This window comes from Telmatherina bonti, assembly GCF_933228915.1.
Source record: "Telmatherina bonti genome assembly, chromosome: 21".
In the NCBI taxonomy this organism is placed as follows: domain Eukaryota; kingdom Metazoa; phylum Chordata; class Actinopteri; order Atheriniformes; family Telmatherinidae; genus Telmatherina; species Telmatherina bonti.
In genome coordinates this window covers 3406076-3429733 of record NC_136630.1, presented here as the reverse complement: position 1 = coordinate 3429733, position 23658 = coordinate 3406076, and the positions used below count along the sequence as shown (strand labels likewise).

Below are 23658 nucleotides of genomic sequence, written 5' to 3'. Positions count from 1 at the left end.
AGTCAGAAACCAACTGCACAGTACTTTCCTGTTTATACCTTACCAGTTAAAGGAGTGGAAGCAGATGATGTTGGAATGGCTTGGTGTGTCCAGACGTTCGAATGGCGCTGCAGACCAGCAGGAGAAACCAGTTTGGGAACCAAAAACTAACAACCTAAAAACGCTCTGCTTTTGCATTTTATATGCAAGATTCAAAAACTGAAACCAAGACTGTTCATCAGACTTTATTGAGACCATGAAAGTCAGCAGGTAATTAGTTGTTCACATAATGAGAATAATGCAGGGTGTTGCTTCTTTAATCAGGACATCCAAACATCATAAACATGTCGTTCAGGTCCTCCAGGGCCAGGCAGGTCGGTCGGTATACTTCAGTAGTACATTCAGCAGCTGTGGGCCAGTACTCAATCCACATGTTCTCACTGAGCACATACTGGAATCTAAGGGAGAAATATGTCAGATCTTTATGTTACTGGATGTTCTTCAGTCTATAGCAAGATGGAGATGAATGAAAGAAATGGCAGCAGATCAGGGACATAAAATGTTTCCACTGTGACCTCCATGGACGTCTGTATGGCCGAAGGAAAACCACCGGCTGCCACTGTTGTTGTTGCAATGGGGAAAATGTGCATTAAAAACCCTGATAATTGTTTAATAATTGAATCATATTCATCCTGAATCGTGATGGAACTGAGTGGTGAGGTACCTACGAAGGCATGTTCTTAGAAAACAGAAACATGGAGGCCGTTTCCACGGCTGACAGGAAGCTCAGCAGGTCGGCGTTAGGGACAGCAAAGTACTGCAGAACAAACTCACTCTGCTTCAGTTCTTTGAATATCCCTGGATGAACCCATGATCAGGTAGCTTTTCCCCGTCGTCAGACCGTAAGCTTCTCTGCAGAACTGATAACCAAGAAATTGACGAAGTTGATTGTTTGGGTTCATATCGATGCTTCCTGTGCGTAGATTCAGAGAAGAAGAAGAGAAACAGGGAATAAAAAGTTGTCGACTCCAATCTTTAAAACACATCTAGACTTATTGATAAATTATTTGACTTGAAGGAATCAGATATTCTTCTGTCTACCTGGAAAAGACATGAATACCAACCTTGTTTCAAGACATCTTTTATCCTCACAGTGTAAAGATCTCTGTACGAACCGTCAGTCAAGCCTTCCACTCCCACTTTATAAACTAAAAGGAGACAAATCAAAGACTTCTGGCGTATTTATCAGATTTGTCGTTCTTGTTCACACACACAGACACACACATTCGTACCGAAATCTATGGTACTCTCACAAGACTTGGCAGAGCGTTCATCCTTGCTGACTTTTCCCTTCTTCTGAAAACTGCAGGTCTCTGGAGTGGGATGAAAAATAAAAGCATCGCTTGGTTTAAATTGCAAACATGAACTAAACGTGAACTAAACTGCTTTCAAATATCTCCACTGTTGAATTAATTAAAGCAATTTTCCATTCAAAACGTTGCTGCATCTACCAGATATGCTGCTGAAAGGAAGTCGTACTGGAACAGCTGCCTTCTAAAACAGCTGCCACAAATCCTTATTTTCATAACTAATTACTTTGGCGATTAGTCGACTACTCGGATCATGTGTTAATGTAGCTGATGGCAACGGCTGCCTCTGTAATCATCATTAGCTTCCAGCTGGAAGATGGTATCTCATTCAAACTTTCCAGCTTGTAGTAAAATAAGGAACACAAGGCTGGGATCAGGAATCAAAAATAAATGCTTGTAAAGGTTTTTCTTCACTTGTCTGTGGCATCAAACACGTGGACGCTTTCAAGTATTAAATAGTTTTAATAAACCAAAAGAGGTCGGCATCTGAAACTAAAGGAAAAAATGACATCTTCACATATGAAAGAACTTTTCTGTGTAACTTTTATCAAACAACGTGTGATGAACTGTTGACCAGGATGACGGGGAAGTGGAGATCTGGATTATTAACGGACAAAAAGGAACAAAAATGCTCCAAAATCTGACCCCACTATTGTTGCTCAGTTAAATAAGAGTAAAGACGGTGGATGGATATTACGCTTGTGTTTAGCATATTTATACATCACAAATTAATACAGGGGTTCTTTCTTTATTTTACCTTTATCACAAACACATTCATCCTGTGAACAAACTGCTTGCAGCCCTCCTGTCCTCCGGTGAGGGTGGTAGAATTTAACACAATGTTTCCCTGCAGCAGGACAGAAAGAGATGCAAACTGACCAATCAAACCAGGATATTTATCAATGTAAATCAAATATCTTAAAGGGTTCATGCATGCATTTAAGGTAGAACACAATACGTGTCTGATTTTATAGCAAATGTTTGTCAGACTTACGATCAAAGTATTCATAAACAGACACAGCAACCGGTTGGATGAATCCCACTTCCCCAAGCAGATGAATCCTTACGGACACTTCTTCTGGACGTACGTTAGAAATCTGAAAAGCAAGCAAGCATGTTAGATATACACACTCACGCTGAAGACACCTGGCTTAATTCAATTTTCAATTCAATTCATTTTTATTTAAAGGGACAGTGGCAGTTAATGAACATCATATACTGTTTGCAGACATAAACAAGCCAGATTAGAGCTATAGGCTAATTTCCATCTGTTGTCCCCTAACAGATGTTCCCTAAAATAACAAAATAAAACATTGTAAAAGCATATTATTCCATTATTAAACAATCATTATGTGTTTGAAGGAGAGAAACAACATGCATGACTGCATGTACACAACTGTAGTTTTACACAGCAGTTTTAAAAAGCTGCTTAAACAAAATGTTAATGTGGCGACAATGTTGATGCGTTTAATGGTTTATTAGTTAGAAATATGTAACTGTTGAATGTTATCTGTCAATGGCAGGGTGTCATTAGCTAGCTATTCAGCTGAAGAGCTAAATTACATTTAGTTCAGGTCCAGATGACTTTCTTCAGATACGGGAATCAGCCTCACCTTGTCCAGGTGGATGATGAGTGAGCCTCTGTCTGACAGACCGGAGTTAGTCTCATGCCTTCCAGACAACTGCACACATACGTTGTCAACGTTGATGGTTGGAGGAATCAGACATGTGTTTGTGTGAATGCACATATTTACCAAGTCCAGGTCGTTTTTGTTAAAAGTGAAGCCGGCTGGCAAACCAACATCCAAGACGGACATAGATGCTTCACGATCCCGGTCTTTATACCTACAGATACACACAGACACAACCAGATACGAGGAGGCAGGTTTATGTGTGTCGCACGGTTCAATGAGCTCTGCACACATTGAAGCATGAGAAAATAAGAAACATCATTTAAAATTGGAAACATTGGACAAAAATAAACATTAAAAACACAGGGCAACACGGTTTCAGGGCAAGATTGCAATAAAGTTGTTCTTGCTTTTTATTTTATAGGTCTGTTTGTATGAATGTAACTGTTTATTGGGCTGAACCTGAGACCGCCGGAACTGAATTTCATGTTGTTTCATGAATAAATGTTTCCTGAAGCTTTCAAATATTTTCTATATCACTTAAACCCCTATACACCTGTAGTTGCATCTTTGCCTAAAACCCCCTTTTGGCCTTTTTTTTGTCTTTTTATCAAGTTTATTTATTTTATGGGTTGTTTTTTTTCACTGATATCAGGAAAATTATGAAAAAGTTAAACAACAGAAATGCAAGAATGAATAAAAAACAGTGTAGAGGTTCATTACTGGAGGCTATGTTGCATAAATAATACATTAGCAGTATCATAGTAATACTTTAAAGTAAAAGAGATCGAAGATACTTACAAGATCTGGATTTTTAGCCTAAATATTTTCTCATTCTCATTCACTTGTTCTGCAGGTGAAGAAAAGTTGGAAAAAAGACACATATCCAATGATAAATTAGTGTATGTTGTCATTTAATCCCAGAATAACAAAATATAACAACAATATACCATTATTATTATCAATAATAATAACAACAATAATAATAATAACAATAATAACAACAATAATAAAAAAAAGGTGATAATAATAATAATAATAATAATAATAATAATTAACAACAGAAACAAGAAAAGTCTGCAGTTTGAGCCCAACTTACCTGGTAAAAGCTCCACATTCAGATCAAATTTACAATATGGCTGTGATTCCCGGGAGTGTGTGTGATAAAGAGAGACCATCTGTCAAAGAAAACCAATCAATACCAAAACCTAATGATAAAGCAAACAAATATGACACACGTTGGTGGTGGTTTCACCTCCAGGTTTGCTTCTCCAGTTCCTCTGGCAGTCACTTTTAAATCCATGTTTATGCCTCCAAACTGTTAAAATATCCAAAGACATGAACTATGTCCACATGTCATAAGACCATCAGACATAAGCAGCAAACTGAAAACATGACTAAATCATAGCAGTGATACATTCACATAAAGGAATCATGTAAAACAAGCAACAAAGGAGCTGAAATCCCTGGAAACTTCCTCAGCCTACAAGATTTGTCCACATATGTCTCAAGACAGTGAACTGACTCCATTAGGAGCATCAACGAACCTTTTCATTCCAGGCTCACGGTGAGACGGAAGTTTGTGTTTTTGTTCTGAAACTTCTGAACAGAGTCACCGCCGAGCTTCACACCGTCTTCTTACCTTTGCTACTCTTGTGATGTGGAAGTTGTCTTTGTTGAAGTTGTGCTTCACAGGTCGAGAAATGCCCGGCACGGAGAGTTCCACCAGCAGATTCTGCTCTGGATCTTTAACATGGGTCCAGTACTCGGCTAAAGCCTGGTGGACCATAAATATAGCCTGGAGAAAGAGACAGAGGAATGTGTGTTGCTTCAGGAATGAATGAAACAAGTTGTACCAAAACTGTGTGTGTGTGTGTGTGTGTGTGTGTGTGTGTGTGTGTGTGTGTGTGTGTGTGCGTTTAAGCCCAGGTCAGGAAAAGAGGAATGTGGGGCTCACTTTGTTTTGGTCGACATGCAGTACACAACAACAAAAACGATGGTGAAATGGTGAAACGATTGAGCTTTTTTTGCCCCCCCCCCCCCCCCCCCCCCCATTAAGCCAGGAAGGGCAGATTCGTTATTCCAGAGGTGGGCATCAGGGAGATGAGAAAAAATGTCCAGATGTGAATTTACCCAATGCAAACATGATGTCATCTGACGAAATTATGCACAAGCGCAACACATGAGTAAGAAGCCAGCGAAGTGGAAATATGGACAATTTATCTGTGAAACCATAAAGTCTCTGAATGTGATGTGAACAGGCGATTTATGTCTGAGATGGTTGTTAGGGTCCGAGCTAGACAAAGTATAGATCGGGCCCTATCGTTGTTGTAATGTTTATTCTTCTATTGGCCCTTTTCCATCAGCATCCGCTCATCTCAGCTTAACTCACCTCGACTCGGTTTGGAGGGTTTTCCACGCGGCTTTTGTCCCAGTTAACTGGTACCAGTAACTCCTCAGCCCAGGTTTCTCAGCGAGCTGAGTCGGGTTGTGTGTGACGTCACCAGACTGCATGCTGCTATTGGTCAGGGGCGCGGCCAATCAGAGCTCAGGGAGTGACATCACTGGAAGAGCGACTCCAAGTTGTTTACATTACAACAAGCAATGGCGCAACAAAAGTCTGTTCCGTGGTCCAACACTGAGGTGGAGACGTTTCTTTGGTTGCTGAGGAAAGGATACAGAGGGAACCAGATGGAGCGACACGAAATGAAAACATCTATCAAGAGCTTTCCGACTCAATGTCTACGGCTAGCAACGGAGTTTTCAGCAGTGTCAAGAGAAGCTGAAAAAGCTCCAAAGTGACTATCGGCAGGTCAAGGACCACGATGGTCGGAGTGGACCAGACAGACGAGACTGGAAGTGGTTCCAGCAGATGGAGACGATTTATAGTCAGGGACCAAAAGTTAGCATCTGATAGCATATTTGTCAAGTTTTGTAACAAAAAATAAGTATTTGTTGTAAAATGTTTATCGTGTGAGACCATGGGGGACGCACAGCATCCACTTGTGGTGTTCTAGCCTTCGTGTTGTGCGTGAAATGCACGGCTGCTCGTTGTTTAATCCTTATATATTGATCTGTATTTGTTTGTTGGGTCACATGACTTGAAGGGAAGTCATGTGACACAACAGTTTAACAATACTAATAATGTCAGGGGTCTGGGTTGACTCGATGGGAGTGGTGTTCCACCTGTGGATTTTTTCCTGGAGGGTGATTTCCACAGGTGTGCTGTTCTGTACTCCTGTGGAGGGTTAGTGATCATTCCCCTGCACTATATCTGGAGCTGGCTGCCAGTCCTTCGTCGCTTGAGTGTTGAGCCCAGTGAAACCAGCTGGATTCTCCTGAGCTCCAGGTGTTTTTCCAGCGGTCGTCATCTCCAGAAATCCTCCCTCCCATAACAATCCACTTGGTAATCCTCTGCTACTGGCATCCCTCTGGATCTGGAAACAAACGCTGTGCAGCCTGTCCGCCCTCCAACGATTCACCATCACTAGCACTCTACCTCCCGGATCTCCCGACATCACCCAGACCATCTACGTCCTCGAACAAGTAGGAAATTCCACACTTTTCAAGAACTCTCCAAATCCCCTCATTTACCTCAGCTCATAGATCTGTCATCTGTCAGTGAATCTACAGTTCCAAACTTCTGGATTTACAGGGCACCACATCCCTCATTTCTCCAATAACGTCTCCAGAACTTGCTTCATTTGCATGTGGCTCAAAACCCTGAACACCATTCATTCATTCATTCATCTAACCGCTTAATCCAGTTCAGGGTCATGGGGAAGCTGGAGCCTATCCCAGCAGCCTTTGGGCGAAAGGCAGGGTACACCCTGGACAGCTCGCCAGTCCATCGCAGGGCACCCTGAACACCATGACAAATAAAATAATTTATTGAATGATCACTTAACAGATACTTTAAAAAAAAATTGACAAAAAAAGCAAAAATCACATAAAGCAATGTAGGGAATGCTTAAAAAAAAATCATCATTTCCACATATATTTAATTATAAACTTCTGATCTGATAAAAATGTTTTGTTTTGTTTTGTTTTTTTAAATTATTGATATATGGTATTCATATTGGCTGATTCTACATATAAATAACAGATCCTGCTTTCCTGATGCTAGATGTCGGACAGTCTTGCGCGACTGTTCTAACGCATTGAACAATTTGCCTTGTAAACATCTTCACCGACGTTGCAGCCGAGGATGAAGGTTGCTCCTCTCCCTCTCACGTCTGTTTAGCAGCGGTGTGATGATGACGACGTAGAGTCCCAGGTAGGCTACAGTAGACATTTTATAAAAGGCGTGGGTCTTCTGAAGAGCAGAAATGAGTCACGTCTGCTGTGACTGAACACGCAGGCAGAGGGGTTAAGATTCTACCCGAAAAGATGCTGGCTGTTAATTTTCTATGTTTTATTTTGTAAATTAATTTTAGATTTAGTATTGTGTGTGACTGACATGTGTAGGACGTTGGAAATGTATGAAAATACAAACAAAGTGTGTCCTGCATTGGTTCAATCCGGGACGCAACATTTATTTGTAAATTAAAGGACGATTCTGTATTTTATGAGATGGGGGGCAACCCCAAATAAAAGCCTTTGTTATATAAGTTTAAATTATTGTTTTGAGTTTTTCTGTGTTGTTAAAAACATTGTGTGGAAATTTTGCACAAAAAGCTTTTGCATGGAACTTGACTGTACCCTGCTTTGTTTTTTATTGTGTATCTATATGTGTTTTGGAGTTGCGTGAATACACATATACTGTACACATACTGTACACACAATTAATACAAAGGGTAAATAATGATCTGTCCGCTCAGAGGGATATGGCTGTGGAATGTTTACAAGAATCCATGACAGACTTTAAAATCTTGTCCACACATGTTAAATGAAGCCATAATAAAATATTTCAGACAAATTCAAACTTCAATATTGTTGGAAAATCTGAGTTTGAAATGATTCTGATCCAAATGTCATCATTATTCCAAATTAAACCCAGCCTGGCCTCTTAAAAGTGAATAAACATAATGAGCCAATTGAGCCCGTTTTTGAACGGCTCTTTGAAATGAACAGATCCCAAAGATCTGGCTCCCTGCAAAGAGCCATAAATCCCATCACTAGTCCAGTAGCACCAATGAAGGTATGAACAGCTGAAATGCCTCACAGGTGAAACCACCTCTGCTTGAATCAGAGCAAACTAATGTTTTTACAAATGTTATCATAATCCTCTGTCTGGAATAACTTCATACATCTCTTTTCTAAACCTCATGAGGCACCAGCCCCGAACAAACCTTTTCCAGGTGAGAATCTGTTTTACCTGAGTTTCTGCAGAGTTTCCATTAACCCTCGGCTGACGGTTGATCCATTCCATGACAGGTTTGGCACTCGCAAAATCCTTTAACAACACAAGGAAAGAAAATGATTTCAGTGTACTTGGTACATATTTAATGATATAAAAGAGCTTTTGGGATTACAATACTAACCTGATTAAAGGTATTTATTGAAGTATCAATCATTTCTTTCTGGGCGGACTGACAATTCAGTGTCATGGCAAAAATGTCAATAAATTTGATCGATTGATCCACGTCACATTTCGTCAAATAATCAACTGTTTCTATGTATTTGACATGAAAAGAGTCCAAATTAAGAAATCAGATGTTTTAGACGCATTAATGTTGGGCTGTCAGAGTACAAAAAGAACTTCCTACAACAATATCTCCTGCTCACCGCAGCTGTCGCTGCATGAGAAGAAGATCCTGCTGTTCGTTGGATATTAAAATCTAGAGGTAAAGGTCACTGGTTACCATCTAGTGGTAATTATCATTGATCATCACCATCTAGAGCTAGTTTCTGCAGCCGGGGATCGGACCGCCAGGGTCCCCGCCTCTTGCTGCCGCCCAGCTCACATTTCACCCAACCCCTACGGCTCCTCCCGCAGATGGTGAGCCCATGGGAGGTGGGGCCCATGTAACCCTTTTGGGCTGAGCCCAACCGGGACCCATGTCGGGACCCATGGGCAATGACAGTGAGACCTGGAGGGGAGTTATTAGGAGGCATGCCCCCCCCCGAACCTAAATGATGTTTTGTTATTGGACTTCTGTGCTCATCGTGGATTGTCCATAATGAACACCATGTTCGAACATAAGAGTGTCCATATGTACACCTGGCATCAGGATTCCCTGGGCCGCAGTTCGATGATCGTCGTATCATCGGACCTGTGGCCACATGACTTGAACACTCGGGTGAAGAGGGGGCGGAGCTGTCAACGGATCACCACCTGGTGGTGAGTTGGCTCAGATGGTGGGGGAGGAAGCCGGTCGGTTGTGAGGGTCTGTGGCCATAAGGTTGTTGGTGCCTGTCAAGCTGAAGAAGGAGTCCTATCGGGCCTTCTTGGCCTGTGGGACTCTGGAGGCCAAGGCGAAAACTCAGGTATGGGAGGAGTTCGGCGAGGCCATGAAGAAAGACTTCCAGATGGCTTCGAAGTAATTCTGGTCCACCATCCGGCGGCTCAGGAGGGGGAAGCAGTGCTCCGTCAACACTGTGTACAGTGGAGATGGGGAGGTGCTGACCTCAACTCGGGATGTATTTGAACCCCCTCAATCCTACCAACATGTCTTCCGATGAGGGAGCAGAGCTGGTGGACTCAGGGGTGGACTCTCCTATCTCTGGGGCTGAAGTCGCTGAGGTGGTTAAAAAGCTCCTTGGCGGCAAGGCCCCGGGGGTGGATGAGATCCGCCCGGAGTTCCTTAAGGCTCTGGATGCTGTGGGGCTGTCCTGGCTGACACGCCTCTGCAGCATCACGTGGACATCAGGGACAGTGCCGCTGGACTGGCAGACTGGGGTGGTGGTCCCCCTTTTTAACAAGGGGGACCGGAGGGTGTGTTCCAATTACAGGGGAATCACACTCCTCAGCCTCCCTGGTAAGGTCTATTCAGGGGTCCTGGAGAGGAGGGTCCGCCAGATAGTCGAATCCCGGATTGAGGAGGAGCAGTGTGGTTTTCGTCCTGGTCGCGGAACAGTGGACCAGCTCTATACCCTCTCTGGGGTCCTGGAGGGGGCATGGGAGTTTGCCCAACCAGTCTACATGTGTTTTGTGGACCTGGAGAAGGCGTTCGACCGTGTCCCCCAGGGGCTCCTGTGGGGGTACTCCAGGAGTATGGGGTACCGGACCCCCTTGTACGAGCTGTCCGGTCCCTGTACGACAGGTGTCAGAGCTTGGTCCGCATTGCCGGTAGTAAGTCGGATTCGTTTCCGGTGAGGGTTGGACTCCGCCAAGGCTGCCCTTTATCACCGATTCTGTTCATAACTTATATGGACAGAATTTCTAGGTGCAGCCGAGGTGTTGAGGGGATCCAGCTTGGTGGCCTCAGGATTGGGTCCCTGCTTTTTGCAGATGACGTGGTCCTGTTGGCTTCATCTGGTCGTGATCTCCAGCTCTCGCTTGAGCGATTCGCAGCCGAGTGTGAAGCGGCTGGGATGAGAATCAGCACCTCCAAATCTGAGACCATGGTCCTCAGCCGGAATAGGGTGGATTGCCCTCTCCGGGTCGGGAGTCAGGTCCTGCCTCAAGTGGAGGAGTTTAAATATCTCGGGGTCTTGTTCTTGTTCTTGATCTCGTATACAGACGCCTGAAATGAGTTTCCTCCGCAGGGCGGCCGGGCTCTCCCTTAGAGATAGGGTGAGGAGCTCGGTCATCCGGGAGGAGAACAGAGTAGAGCCACTGCTCCTCCACATCAAGAGGAACCAGTTGAGGTGGCTCGGGCCCTGACCTCGGGAACACCTCGGGATCGCCCCACAGAGTTGGCAAATGTGGCTGGGGAGAGGGAAGTCTGGGCTTCCCTGCTTAGGCTGCTGCCCCTGTGACCCGACCCCGAATAAGCAGCAGATGGATGGATGGATTGATGGATGGATGGATGGATACCACCATCTAGTGGTAATCAATGATTACCTCTAGAGTACCATTTAAATCTAATCCATTATTATTAATACTTCTTTAATTCCCTGTATAGGTAAACATTCATATCGACTACTTCCTTACTGAGCTTTCAACTCCAGTATTGTGACACCCCCAGTCCTACACAGAGGTGTATGAAGTAGAAGTAGAAGTAAAAATAAAGTAGAAGGATCTACTGATGCATTTAGAACAGGTGTTTTGACTAACAGGCTCACCTACCTGCAGTGGAGCTGAGCTGATTCACCTGGTTTAGTGACAGGTTGGAACAGCTGCCGGACAGGACTTCTGCTTTCTACTTCTACTTTATACTCTGCTGGTACTACACCCTCAACTTTTTGTTAAATAATATTTCAACCAACAAACACACATTAATATCCAAACAAGGAAGATTTCATTTCATTGTGGGATTGTTCACCTTGGCCTTGATGAGTGCAAGAGCAGCATAAGCTGTGGCCTCCAAGGTGTAAAGTTGTTTCTGCGATACAGGCCAGTGCGATCGGTCTGCGGAAAACACACACACAAGCTTTAACATACTATACTCCTGACCCCGCCTCCAAAACTGCCCCCCAGAAACAGTCGGTCATGTTGAGAGATGCATGTTGACATCTGTCCGTGCATGTTAATCACACATGTATGTTGTGTGGTGAAAACCTGGAGCAGCAAACTTGAAAAGGATCTCCTTGTTCAGTTTGTTTTCAGTCGCCAAGGCGTACGATGTCATGGCAACGGCGTAAGGGTGGATGAGGTGAGGCAGACGATTCTCCAGGTAGGTTACAGCCCTGCTAATACCCCACGACATCACCTGGACAAACGGTACGAAGATGGACAGAAAATGTTTGTTTGCTTCTTTCTCCTACACTTCTAAATACATTATATATTTTTTAGTTAGTTTAGTTATTTGTGGACATTGTTGTTAGTGTGTGTGTGTTGAGAGGAGCGCATGTGTTTGTAGGGGCGTTGGTATGGCCACAGTAACCATGGAAACAAGGCTGTGAACCAGTTCTTTAAAAAAAAAAAAAAAAAAAAAAGACCATTGTGTTCACATTTTTCTTCCTGAAAAAAGTTGTTTTTGCTTTATTGTGAACAACTTTGAAAGAATCAGGAAAAAGCCCCAAAACCAGCGACCGGCGATATTCCCAATCAACCTCACAGAAACACGAGTCCAACAAGCGGACTGTCTGCTGCATCACAGCTGTAAGGAGGAAGAACTGGCCACAACGTATCCCACTTGCAATAACAGTAACTAATGCATTAGTATGAGTAACTACCACAAAGTCCACCTGAATCGTGATCACAAAGCAAGAAAATTAATCATACTCAGTCTGCAAGCGGCTTCTGGATTTTGTATCAAACATTTTAACCCCCGGAAACAAATCCATGAAAACAGTTCCTATTAGAAGAAAATACTCCCACCTGGTGCAGACATCTGCATCACCTTCTTCCACTTTGCTTTAATATCTGCACCACACAGAAGAAGGGAAATTCCTCATTTGAAACATGCATTTTATTTCCAGGTACTCACATTAACAGTGTTGGAACAAACTGCTTGTGACTCCTTCAGAGCCATGAGACAGAAAGCCGTCATGGAGGCGTCTGAATCTGTGCCGCTGACATCGCCCTACACGTATGCACACAAACACACGCACTTTAAACATGCTGTTGTTTTTAAATTGAAGCTTTTTATAAAAGCTGACATGAAAATACTCACCGTCATTTCCGTATGATACACTCGGTGACCTTCAGAAAACTTGCCGTCAGGTTGCTGTTCCGTAAGAATAAGGAACTTGACGGCATCGCAGAGTGGGCTTTGGTCTAGCGCCAACAGGCTGTGTGCCATAGCAAACACCCTGGCAACAAAGGCAGTCAGCCTGGCAGGGGCGTACGAGCACAAACGTGAGGGAGATGTGTGGTTAAAAAACAAAACAACAAACAGAAACATTGAAGAACATTGAGGAGTAGAGACATGGAACGTCTTACCAGGTGCTGCTTTTGGATGAAGCAAACATAGAGTACGACCCATCGACTTTCCGGTAGAGCAGCAGAAGCTGGTGGCCTGGACAAACCAAATATAAAAATCCTGACTTGAATAGCAGACAGTGGAGTCTTGGCTCGACGGGGATGAGGAAGTAAATGATGAATGGAACCAGTCTCAGGCTTTCTGTGGTATCAGCTGACCTTCCTTGATTTTCATCAGAGCGTCGTCACGTTTCTCAATGCCAACGGCGTCCCACTGATTGGTTTTATCCAGATATACGGTTGCAGTGACAGTCAAGCAGAGGAAGAAGATACAATTCTCTCCAGAGCCGTACACAGTCTGGATCATACGACCCACAGAAGCGCCGCTGGATCGAAGGTTTAACGGCTCCTTTCCTGTGAAAAGCTGTACTTTATCTTTTACATTTGCACCATTTAAAAAGTTTTTTATTTGAGCATTTACCTTATTAATGCATTTTTACCAACTTATTGCATGTAAGCAAAGAGATTTTATGCATAAAAGTATCCTATAGCACGGTGACTCTTATCTGACAGCGGAAAGACTGTCAAACATTTTCATCTTCCACTGAAAACACATCTGATTTCTAACACACTCAGCTCCATCTGTAGGAATTTTAAACACATTTAATTCTGATTAAATTCTAGTTTTCAGCAAATAACTTTGGTCTCACCCGTCAGATAGATGAATGTGCTGGTAGGCGTGTTTGAAAGGACTCCTCCTGATGGAATATTACTGTTGAGAGTTTCCACTTGATATCCAGCTAAGAAAAGCAAAGATTAGCAAAACAGATGTACAAATTCCTAAACAGAGTCTGGTTTTTGTGACTGTCGAACTTACCGACACCGCTTTTCGTGGGGTTTAGTGAGACCGACCTTTGAACTTTTACCAGAAAACCTTCAGGCTGGAAAAGAAATGTGGAAAGCGCTTTTGGTCGACTAAACCAGAGAAAACATGCAAATGGAATTCTAAATGCACGTGTTTCATGTGTGTGTCCGCTGCAGTGACCGTCTCTCTTACCACCACCCGAAGTTTCTTCTGGACTCCGTCTGTCAGAATCGTGTTCTTCACTGATGCCTTCAGCTTAATGGTGATTTCTCCAACCTTCATGGGAATAATAAAGAATGGAACTAATCGAGAAGAATGAGGCCCAACCTGGACCTCCTGACGGTACCTTTCCTGCCTGTAAGCTGCACTGCACACATTTTCCTCCTCTTCCAGATCCACACGGACCTTAATGAACGAATGAAAGATCCAGACAGATGTGGTGTTAAGCAAAACAAATGCATTAATTCACTAAATGGCTCCAGTTCAAATGCTAACTACTGTAATCAACTCCTGTAATTACCTGCACACCAAACAGACCTGTGGAGACTTACAGTTATACGTTCGGGGAGATTATTGTGAAGAACTGCTTTAAGTTCCAGCCGCTGTCCAAAAACAGCAGAGTATGGTAACGTGAGATCAATGAACACATTCTTCTGCACGTTGACCTCCAAAGCGTCGGAAACACAGATACCTGAAAAGAACCAAAGTGTAAACAACAACAACCACAGAGGAGGGGAGAATCATTTAAACTTGAATATTTGGCAAAAGCTAAAACTCTGTAGCATTTCACTGTGATTGTTCACTTTTTTAACTGTTGATTATTTTCTCTAAATTGTCTGTTTGACACAGTAAAACTGCACATAGACAGATGTAATGAAATGGAGTTGAGCGTCTTGCCAAAGGAAACTTGAGAAAAAAGACAAAAGTTTGCAGAAAAAGGCTTCTCACCGCCAGTTCTCGACAGGCTGATGGCAGTCAGGTGCCAGGATCTGACGGAATCAGGCAGGAAAACCTTTTTCACCAGAGACGTTAAAGCACTGAAAGAAAAAATCACTTCTTGGTGAAAAAACATCTTTCAGACAGATGTTAATAACATTATTTCATGTTGCTCACCATGTAGAGTCATTAGGAGGGCAAGCACTCAGTTTGATCTCAGTCCAAAGCCAACTTTCATGGAGCGTAGAGCGGACAGTGAAACCATCACTGTAGCCGTCTGTCTGCCTCTTGCTGCGGGACAGGAGGACCGTTGTCTCCGTCCTGCCATGTCTCTCCACCTCCGTGCAGCAGTGCATGAAGGCCTCCATGCAGGCTGGACCCTCCACCACATACTGGCTGTGCTTCTCACAGAATGAAGTCTGGACGCTCCTCATTCCTTCCAAACAGCATTTTCTCTCCGTTTCGTCTTCATATCGACTCACTGAGGACAGAGACAGTTGTGCAGCTGTTGTCTTCTGTTTCATTTGGAGAACTGCTCTTCAGGTTTTAGATGTTTCCAACTCCAGAACGCCCTGTTCAGCTTACTTACACTGACTGTCAAGTTTATTTTCTAACTCATCACCTCATTGGCTGCAGCAGGGAGCCCCGTCCTGTCGGCGTTTTAGAGCATTTCTGCACAACTTTCAGGACCGCAGAGGCTGATTCTGCTGGATGTGTGTGTGTCGGGGTGTGTTTGGGATGCACACTCGGAGCGCATGAACAACATGTTGAGGTCGCTGTCGGTGCGCGCTCAGAGAGAGCATAAAATTATCATTCTGTTCACAGAAAGACGCCTTCTGCAGCCAAGAGTTAATGAGCCGTTCAGTTCAGTTAGCTGTGTTAAAGGATGGAAACATGTAAAACGTTCAGGGCAGGCGGTCCTGAGGAGCAGCACTGAGAAACACTGGGCTAAACAGAGAAACTTTCAGACTAAATCTAATGCAGATTCACTTCACAACACTCAAACTTTTAACTTCCTGTTCTAACATTTGATGGAGTAAATTTTTCAGTGAGTCTTATGAATGTTGGGGCGACATCTTGTTGCCAACAGAAACCAGACAGCGATGCACACAGCTGAGAAAATCCTGCTGTGGGTTACCACTGAACCATAACTGTCAGCTTAAACAGAGCAAACACCTCTGGAGGAGGAGAGGACAACCTGGCGGCATCCATCATTTCAATGTGAAAGTTTGACCATAAATCTGGAGCTGCATATAAAAAGAAAACACCAAAAGCCTTTTACAAAGTGCAGATCAACATTTCAGAGAAAAACTTTACATTTCAGAACTCTTGAACAATTTATAAACAGCATGTTGAGTTTTCTTCTTCAAATCAATCAAATCAAATCAAAGACACTTTATTCATACTTTCCGAGGGGAAATTCAGAGTTCAGGCCAGCTCGTCCAAGGTCAGACATGCAGACATGTAACATTAAAGACAAAAGAGTAAGACAGAACCGAGCTAAGCTCAGGCCATGCAGCCAGTTTACCAGCGCCGCCTTACAAGATAAGAACAGAGATACATTATGATCATCGGGGGGGGTCAAGGAAAAAAAAGGTAATGTAACTCCGGACATACAGAGAAAAAGAACCTCATACACTGAAGCACAAACTAAAACAAGACACACAAAGTCCAGGGAGGCGGTGAGTCATGTGGGAGGGACCGGGGGTGGTTGATGTTATTTTAGTGTAATCATTGTGATGTGTGAACACATGATTAGTCATGAAACTGATGTTTGTATATTAATATAAAAAAATATTTTTTTCCCACTGTTAAAACTGGTGGATGGTGCTTATGAACATTATTAATATCAATATGTTGACGCTGTGATATAATTAAAAGATAAGTGGAAGGAAACCTTTCTGAGGTGTTGCCACTTCTTGGTTGGGTTTGTCGAGTCAAAAGTAAAGTTCCTGTTTCTGAACTTTGATCCTTATCATTACTACATTATTAACTATTATTATTTGTTATAACATTGATTCTTATTACTGCTTCAAGAAACGGTACAGAAAAAAACATTTTCATTGTTTTATTGCTTGGTGGGGCAAAAGACAACCTAATCATAAGATTTATAAATGAAGAGTATTAAAATTCTCTGAATTAATTTTTTTATTCATCATTGCCACATTCAGTTATGTTTTGCATTTTCTCTTTATTTCCTGTTGTATAAAGTCTAATTTCAGGCATTTTCACCTTATGATCTCATAAGTTTCCTTTGGAGACCTTTTCCTGCCTGCTTGTTGACCTCGCTGCGCCCTTGGACTGTATTAAAGCACACTGTTGTGGCCCTGTGTGGAGTTGTGCACTTGAGTTCTTCCACCATGACCAGAATTGGGAAAATTCTTTTTAAGCTTTATTATTTGGAATATGTGAAACTGATCATTTACCATGAAACACAACAGACTATTTTACCAAGCTTCTACATAAATATCTAGTTTTCTTTTCTACACTTTAAAATACACATCTCATACAACCTGTTGAGGAGCTTTGGTTTCATGTGAAAGCTGATAAAATGTGTGTTTACTGGGTAAGTTAATGATTCCTACCCAGGCGGGTCCTGTAGTCCAGCGAAGTGATGTCTCGTTTCTTCCTGCTGGCGGCCGGACATTTAACATCTGGGAATATAGAACAGACTAAATTAGTCGGTTCACTTATTTATCGACATTGTTGCACAAAAAGGCTAATATTAACAAAGTAGATGTAGAAATGTACTTGTGTCCAAACAGAAGATTTTTCTTTTAACAAAAGTGCAAAAATTAATATTTCCAAAAAAACAAACCAGAAATCAACTGAACTTCTTCACTAGAAACAAGACTGCAGTCTTGACATGCTTTATGCTGCTTATTTATATGCTAAATTATTCAAATACATAAAAAAAAAAAAAAAACCCCAACTCATTTTCCAAAAGCTGGCTGAACTTTTCCACTCTGATCATTCAGTCTTTCATTCACACTTTTATTGACTCGAAACAGAAGAAACTCTTTTCAACGTTTGATCAACTTCATGTGATTAAAAACAATAAAAACACAAAAGAATCTCGAGCCGACTCTCATCTCTGGAGCTTTATGCTTCCAAACCAGCTTTTCTGTAAACTTTGGAAAGATCCTGGATGTTTATCTTTTGTCTCTTTGCTGTTTACATCCTTTATTTTCCGTTTCTTTCTAGATAGATAGACAGATAGATAGATAGACAGATAGATAGATAGACAGATAGACAGATAGATAGATAGACAGATAGACAGATAGACAGACAGAGTCTGGCGACTCAATAAAACAATAAAACACTAAAACACCGACTCTTCCACCTCTCAGCACGTATTAAACATAAATGAATAATTCCTCAGACAGACATAGGTTAAAATCTCTTTAAAAACAAAGCAAAACTGAGCAAAAGGGGAAAACAGCCAGACGTGACACAGTCTGGCAGGCAGAAAACTGGAGTTTAGCAGCAACAAGCTGGAAACCTGGTGGCTGAAACTAAAAGAACAGGACCTGAAGTCCATCAAAGTCCTGAACCAGGACCTGACGGGCATCCGACCCTTCAGCTGATCCATCTACTGTTGGATTAAGTCTCATCTGAGTCACAGGCCCCAAGAACCGGACTAAAGATTAGTGGCAACAGGTCTGATGGAGGAACAGACCCTCCCCAGAACCCGGACCTCATTGGGTCTGATGGAGGAACAGACCCTCCCCAGAACCCGAACCTCATTGGGTCTGATGGAGGAACAGATCCTCCCCAGAACCCGGACCTCATTGGGTCTGATGGAGGAACAGACCCTCCCCAGAACCCGAACCTCATTGGGTCTGATGGAGGAACAGATCCTCCCCAGAACCCGAACCTCATTGGGTCTGATGGAGGAACAGACCCTCCCCAGAACCCGAACCTCATTGGGTCTGATGGAGGAACAGACCCTCCCCAGAACCCGGACCTCATTGGGTCTGATGGAGGAACAGACCCTCCCCAGAACCCGAACCTCATTGGGTCTGATGGAGGAACAGACCCTCCCCAGATCCCGAACCTCATTGGGTCTGATGGAGGAACAGACCCTCCCCAGAACCCGAACCTCATTGGGTCTGATGGAGGAACAGACCCTCCCCAGAACCCAGACCTCATTGGGTCTGATGGAGGAACAGATCCTCCCCAGAACCCGAACCTCATTGGGTCTGATGGAGGAACAGACCCTCCCCAGAACCCGAACCTCATTGGGTCTGATGGAGGAACAGACCCTCCCCAGAACCCGAACCTCATTGGGTCTGATGGAGGAACAGATCCTCCCCAGAACCCGAACCTCATTGGGTCTGATGGAGGAACAGATCCTCCCCAGAACCCGAACCTCATTGGGTCTGATGGAGGAACAGACCCTCCCCAGAACCCGGACCTCATTGGGTCTGATGGAGGAACAGATCCTCCCCAGAACCCGAACCTCATTGGGTCTGATGGAGGAACAGATCCTCCCCAGAACCCGAACCTCATTGGGTCTGATGGAGGAACAGATCCTCCCCAGAACCCGAACCTCATTGGGTCTGATGGAGGAACAGACCCTCCCCAGAACCCGGACCTCATTGGGTCTGATGGAGGAACAGATCCTCCCCAGAACCCGAACCTCATTGGGTCTGATGGAGGAACAGATCCTCCCCAGAACCCGAACCTCATTGGGTCTGATGGAGGAACAGACCCTCCCCAGAACCCGGACCTCATTGGGTCTGATGGAGGAACAGATCCTCCCCAGAACCCGGACCTCATTGGGTCTGATGGAGGAACAGACCCTCCCCAGAACCCGGACCTCATTGGGTCTGATGGAGGAACAGATCCTCCCCAGAACCCGAACCTCATTGGGTCTGATGGAGGAACAGATCCTCCCCAGAACCCGAACCTCATTGGGTCTGATGGAGGAACAGACCCTCCCCAGAACCCGAACCTCATTGGGTCTGATGGAGGAACAGACCCTCCCCAGAACCCGAACCTCATTGGGTCTGATGGAGGAACAGACCCTCCCCAGAACCCGGACCTCATTGGGTCTGATGGAGGAACAGACCCTCCCCAGAACCCGAACCTCATTGGGTCTGATGGAGGAACAGACCCTCCCCAGAACCCGGACCTCATTGGGTCTGATGGAGGAACAGATCCTCCCCAGAACCCGGACCTCATTGGGTCTGATGGAGGAACAGACCCTCCCCAGAACCCGGACCTCATTGGGTCTGATGGAGGAACAGATCCTCCCCAGAACCCGAACCTCATTGGGTCTGATGGAGGAACAGATCCTCCCCAGAACCCGGACCTCATTGGGTCTGATGGAGGAACAGATCCTCCCCAGAACCCGAACCTCATTGGGTCTGATGGAGGAACAGACCCTCCCCAGAACCCAGACCTCATTGGGTCTAATGGAGGAACAGACCCTCCCCAGAACCCAGACCTCATTGGGTCTGATGGAGGAACAGATCCTCCCCAGAACCCGAACCTCATTGGGTCTGATGGAGGAACAGACCCTCCCCAGAACCCGAACCTCATTGGGTCTGATGGAGGAACAGATCCTCCCCAGAACCCAGACCTCATTGGGTCTGATGGAGGAACAGATCCTCCCCAGAACCCGAACCTCATTGGGTCTGATGGAGGAACAGACCCTCCCCAGAACCCGAACCTCATTGGGTCTGATGGAGGAACAGATCCTCCCCAGAACCCGAACCTCATTGGGTCTGATGGAGGAACAGATCCTCCCCAGAACCCGAACCTCATTGGGTCTGATGGAGGAACAGATCCTCCCCAGAACCCGAACCTCATTGGGTCTGATGGAGGAACAGACCCTCCCCAGAACCCGAACCTCATTGGGTCTGATGGAGGAACAGATCCTCCCCAGAACCCAGACCTCATTGGGTCTGATGGAGGAACAGATCCTCCCCAGAACCCGAACCTCATTGGGTCTGATGGAGGAACAGATCCTCCCCAGAACCCGAACCTCATTGGGTCTGATGGAGGAACAGACCCTCCCCAGAACCCAGACCTCATTGGGTCTGATGGAGGAACAGACCCTCCCCAGAACCCAGACCTCATTGGGTCTGATGGAGGAACAGACCCTCCCCAGAACCCGGACCTCATTGGGTCTGATGGAGGAACAGACCCTCCCCAGAACCCGAACCTCATTGGGTCTGATGGAGGAACAGATCCTCCCCAGAACCCGAACCTCATTGGGTCTGATGGAGGAACAGATCCTCCCCAGAACCCGAACCTCATTGGGTCTGATGGAGGAACAGACCCTCCCCAGAACCCGGACCTCATTGGGTCTGATGGAGGAACAGATCCTCCCCAGAACCCGAACCTCATTGGGTCTGATGGAGGAACAGATCCTCCCCAGAACCCGAACCTCATTGGGTCTGATGGAGGAACAGACCCTCCCCAGAACCCAGACCTCATTGGGTCTGATGGAGGAACAGATCCTCCCCAGAACCCGAACCTCATTGGGTCTGATGGAGGAACAGACCCTCCCCAGAACCTGGACCTCTACATATCTGATGCAATGAGGGATCATAGGGAGGAACAAGGCAGAAACATCGGAATCAGAGTTCTGGAAAGTTTTTCAGGAAGTCTGGAAAACTGTTCCTGCAGATGACTTAAAGAAATGACAGGAAAACATTTGTAGGACGATTTAGACCCAATCTTCCAGTTGAAGCTGCGTAGACTCACACAACGAGGATTATATCCATAAAATCAGTCAGAATTTTTCTGTCAACGCTGTAAAGTCGATATAAAAAACAAAAATCGTGCACGACTAAATGGAACTAAATGGAATTTTTATGAAATGAAGTTTTGCCCACCTGTCCGGTAGGGTGTCCCATCGGTTCCAGACTCAAACAACAGGCCGGCGTCGTAGAACACATTCATGCTGTCCTTCCCTCCTCCCGGTGTGCAGCCGCTGTCGTACGTTTCCACTGTTTCCCAAATCTAAGCACAGTGGAAGTCGGAGGAGTTGGAACATTTAGGCAGCCAACCATAACACAGCACCATACCATGGTCTCGTGACCCCCCATGTCTCCACAGTCTAGTGCAAACATTCTCAGATACGGTGTCAGAAGGTCCTGGAGGGCCGTCACAGCTGAATAGAACCGCTGTAGGTGTAACTTGTCTTTTTGTCACTTGCATTTTTTATTTTGTATTATCAAATGTAAGAGTTGGTGGCAGTGAGGAGGCACGGCAGGTGGACTAACTGCCATCCACAGGTGATGCAGGGCATTAATTAGCCTGGGTTAGATGACAAATTTTAACTTTTACTTTTTTTGTTATTTGGACCTTCAGTTTTAATCAGAAATCATCACATGCCTCAAGAAATGTCTGAAAATAAACAGAACTTCATCCAACATGGACAGACTTTCAAACTGATTCACCCAGCTGAGAGGGTCTCTATGTACACCATCGTCACGACGACTGCAGCGTCAGCATAGAGACGTTCCCAGGGATGAAGGTCAGTCATCAGATCCAGACACAACAGGCTATAAAGGAGCAGACTTTTACAGAATCGTTAGTCGTTCAGGCGAATGACATTCCTGCAGCATATTCAGCTCGTTCAGACTGCGCATGTGACCATAAATGTTTCACCTTCTAACTTGTGACATGCACAGTGTGCAGATGCAGACCTCGGTACCCTGTGACTAACCCTGTTTGTTTAAATACACAGATTGTTCTTTAACCCTGACCTGTCCTTTGGTCCACATATTAAGCAGGTTACTAAAACAGCCTTCTTTCATTTACGTAATATAGCCAAAATTAGGGACATTCTGTCTCAGAGTGATGCAGAGAAACTGGTTCACACTTTTGTTACTTCGAGACTAGATTACTGTAACTCTCTATTACTGGGCTGTCCTAAATATGCCCTGAAAAGCCTTCAGCTGATCCAGAATTCTGCAGCCAGAGTCCTGACCAGAACCAGCAGGAGAGATCATATTTCTCCAGTTTTAGCCTCTCTTCATTGGCTGCCTGTTGAATCTAGAATAGAATTTAAAATCCTTCTCCTTACATATAAAGCCCTCCACAACCAGGCACCACTATATATCAAAGACCTCATAGTTCCTTATATACCAAGCAGAGTACTTTGTTCGCAGACTGCAGGTTTACTTGTGGTTCCTAGAGTCTCAAAGAGCCGAGCAGGAGGCAGAGCCTTTGGTTATCAGGCCCCTCTCTTATGGAATAAGCTCCCAGTTAGTGTTAGGGAAGCAGACACCCTCCCCACCTTTAAGACTAGGCTGAAGACTTATCTTTTTGATAAGTCCTATAGCTAGGGATGGTTAGCATCCCTTAGTTATGCTGCTATAGGTTTAGACTGCTGAGGGACATTTCCTGATACACTGAGCTTCTTTCTTTTTCTCTTTATCTCTCTCTTTTACCCCCCCCCCCCCCCCATAACAGTGTTGCATCATTAACATGTATGTCTCCTGTCTCAGCAGGTCTCCCTGGCCGGGAGTAGCAGTTCCTGTTGTCTGTTGTCTTTCTGTCCTCTTCCACCCACACAGCAGAGGCAGATGGCTGCCTGTCCTGAGCCGGGTTCTGCCGGAGGTTTCCTTCCTGTTAAAAGGGAGTTTTTTCCTTCCTACTGTCGCCAGTGTGCTTGCTCAGGATGGGAGATTGAGTTGGACTCAACTCAATCTGTTGGATTCCTTATATAGGCTGTTATGAATTGGCCTTCATGATGTTTTCCCCTCTGTCTGTAAAGCGTCTTGAGATGGCATTGCCGTGATTTGACGCTATATAAATAAAGTTGAATTGAATTGAATTGACTGTCTCAGTGATAAAAGCTGAGCTGTCATCCAGTCACCAGGTGAACACATTGCCATGGTGGTCACCATGGCAACCTTTTCATCTTTTTTTTTTTTTTCATGTTATTTATTTGACACATGCCCAGATACAGCATCAACTTTATCACGACACAAACTTGCACTTCCT

General features: G+C 44.5%; 1 protein-coding gene across 1 annotated transcript in view; it reads right to left on the bottom strand.

Annotated features, from left to right (window-relative positions):
• Positions 1-295: 295 nt before the first annotated feature.
• LOC306771825 (complement C3-like) overlaps positions 296-23658 on the bottom strand; it is a gene marked incomplete at both ends in the record, with an annotated part of 50271 nt that continues 26908 nt past the window's right edge. Inside the window, 22 exons of the mRNA XM_079261144.1 lie at positions 296-437; positions 814-952; positions 1104-1187; positions 1272-1352; positions 2344-2446; positions 4623-4778; positions 8298-8375; positions 11350-11435; positions 11586-11736; positions 12457-12552; positions 12643-12802; positions 12912-12987; positions 13110-13304; positions 13601-13690; positions 13768-13831; positions 13948-14031; positions 14083-14160; positions 14307-14446; positions 14704-14792; positions 14869-15172; positions 17277-17345; positions 21540-21666. Coding sequence (XP_079117270.1) covers positions 296-437; positions 814-952; positions 1104-1187; positions 1272-1352; positions 2344-2446; positions 4623-4778; positions 8298-8375; positions 11350-11435; positions 11586-11736; positions 12457-12552; positions 12643-12802; positions 12912-12987; positions 13110-13304; positions 13601-13690; positions 13768-13831; positions 13948-14031; positions 14083-14160; positions 14307-14446; positions 14704-14792; positions 14869-15172; positions 17277-17345; positions 21540-21666 — 2592 coding nt within the window. The remainder of the gene's footprint in view (positions 438-813; positions 953-1103; positions 1188-1271; positions 1353-2343; positions 2447-4622; positions 4779-8297; positions 8376-11349; positions 11436-11585; positions 11737-12456; positions 12553-12642; positions 12803-12911; positions 12988-13109; positions 13305-13600; positions 13691-13767; positions 13832-13947; positions 14032-14082; positions 14161-14306; positions 14447-14703; positions 14793-14868; positions 15173-17276; positions 17346-21539; positions 21667-23658) is intronic.